Below are 1,939 nucleotides of genomic sequence, written 5' to 3' on the forward strand. Positions count from 1 at the left end.
TGGATTATTCATTTACAGCTTCCAGTCACATGTAAAAGTCCTGAGGTTTGCTATGGGATACGACTTTTTTTGCAAGATAACTATAAGCCATCAATGCTAACAATGCGTTTTAAACAAATGCTTCTTCCCCTTGTTGTTGTAATCACAAAAAAAAATACATTTAAAAAAAAATGCTAACAATGCGTTTTAAACAAATGCTTCTTCCCCTTGTTGTTGTAATCACAAAAAAAAATACATTTAAAAAAAAAATCTAAATATTAGATAGTTATAATAAGGTTTCCTTTGTAGTTAGACGGAAACAGCTCCAGTGACAATCCTACGGATGTGGGTATAGGATTTCCTTATTGTAACGCTGCTGTGATGGGAGACTCCTCGGGGGAGGACACATTCTTCAGTCAGTTTTCCTATGTCAATGTTCCAGCACAAAACAGTGGCAATGACCTCATTCCTCTCATCTCTTCCACCTGTGATGAATATTTTATTACAACATGCAGCTATTCCACAGCTTGCTCTTTCATGGCTAAAACTTGTCACCAGGCACCAAGTATCTTCCAGAGGGCTGTATGAATACAGCGCTTTCATTGCACCACCTACAAAGCAAAAATGTGTTATCAGGTAACTCATACATAACGTCAGAGGTTCATAGCTTTGCAGACCAGCAGAATAGCATAATTTATTGGATTCCAGAGATCTCCACAGATTCTCTAAGCAAATCTCTGCAAAACTTCTTAATGACCAAGTTTGACCCTCCAGCCACAGAGCACAGCCCATATATAAGCATATCCCATAAGCATATCCTTTTTTTTTAACACATGAGTACTGGAACACAGCTGATTGTCTCCTTGTTCTGCTCCTTCCCCTCCCAGTCTGAGCTCTGCTGTGTAGGGGTTTACAAGGCTGATACCAAATCATATTTGGGTAATTTGGGTAATTACACTGCTTGCATTTAAAAACATCTTTAAGGATGTATTAATGAATACAGAGCTGCATTCATTTGTGGTTTTATATCTGACTGGAGTTTGACTTTAATGTTCTAACAAGCTCTGTTCAAACACGCATGTTCACTTTGGGGAGCATGCATGCTTGTTCCTATGAAGAGGGTTGGGGGAGAGCAGCTGGCCAGGAAATATCTATCCTGGCTAATCCACTTTATACTTGGCAAGGTATATAGATAAACCAACATTGCCCAATCACTTTGTTATGTCAATAGGAACCTTTAAATGATCAATTTAGCACCAAAGTAAAACAAAACAAATGAAAACATGTACTTTAAATCTGACTAGTGTAAAGACCTGACTCTGTCTCCATATTAGCCTACTGTAATCTTCTGCATTGCCTAGCATATAATTAGGGATGTCCCGATACCAATACTAGCATCGGTATCGGGGCCAATACATGGCATTTTCACGCGTACTTAAAACATTTTTCAAATAGCTTCGGCTGCCGGAGATGAAGAAATGACAGGCAGAAGGCAAAACGTGGGAAGCCAGTGACCCGCACAGCCCCTCCCCCGGAATACGCTCTCCACCAATCGCAGCCTTCCTCTCCGCTCTGACCTCTCCGGACGGAAGTGTGACAGAGTGGCAGTCGGTGAGTATTAATAGTGTTCTGTGTGATGGAACTCTGTCTGTGGACTGTACTGCGCAGTGTGTAAGTGCCGGGGAAAAGAGAGAGGCGGGAGGTAGATCCTGTGTTCGGGTCTATGAATGGTCATAGACAGGGCCATTGTTTTCAGCAATTAGCAATGTTATTGGCAATCTTCTCACTGGCCAGCAATGTAAGGGGCATTTTTCACACTGGAACCTGCACGCAGCCCTGGCGATATCTATATGCAGCCCTGTTGAGAAAATGCCCTAAAATCGTTAGTCTATATTGTTTTAGAAAAAAATCTCACATGTCTCTTTAACCAGTTGACATCCGTGGTGTTAAACCCCCTTCC

General features: G+C 41.4%; 1 protein-coding gene across 1 annotated transcript in view; it reads right to left on the reverse strand.

The window, feature by feature from the left end:
- Positions 1-288: 288 nt before the first annotated feature.
- Positions 289-1,939, reverse strand: part of KLHL6 (kelch like family member 6) — a 45,419-nt gene continuing 43,768 nt past the window's right edge. Inside the window, exon 7 of the mRNA XM_018574383.1 lies at positions 289-838. Coding sequence (XP_018429885.1) covers positions 289-838 — 550 coding nt within the window. The remainder of the gene's footprint in view (positions 839-1,939) is intronic.

This window comes from Nanorana parkeri, unplaced genomic scaffold (assembly GCF_000935625.1).
Source record: "Nanorana parkeri isolate BGI_ZX_2015 unplaced genomic scaffold, ASM93562v1 scaffold2914, whole genome shotgun sequence".
NCBI classification, from domain to species: Eukaryota; Metazoa; Chordata; class Amphibia; order Anura; family Dicroglossidae; genus Nanorana; species Nanorana parkeri.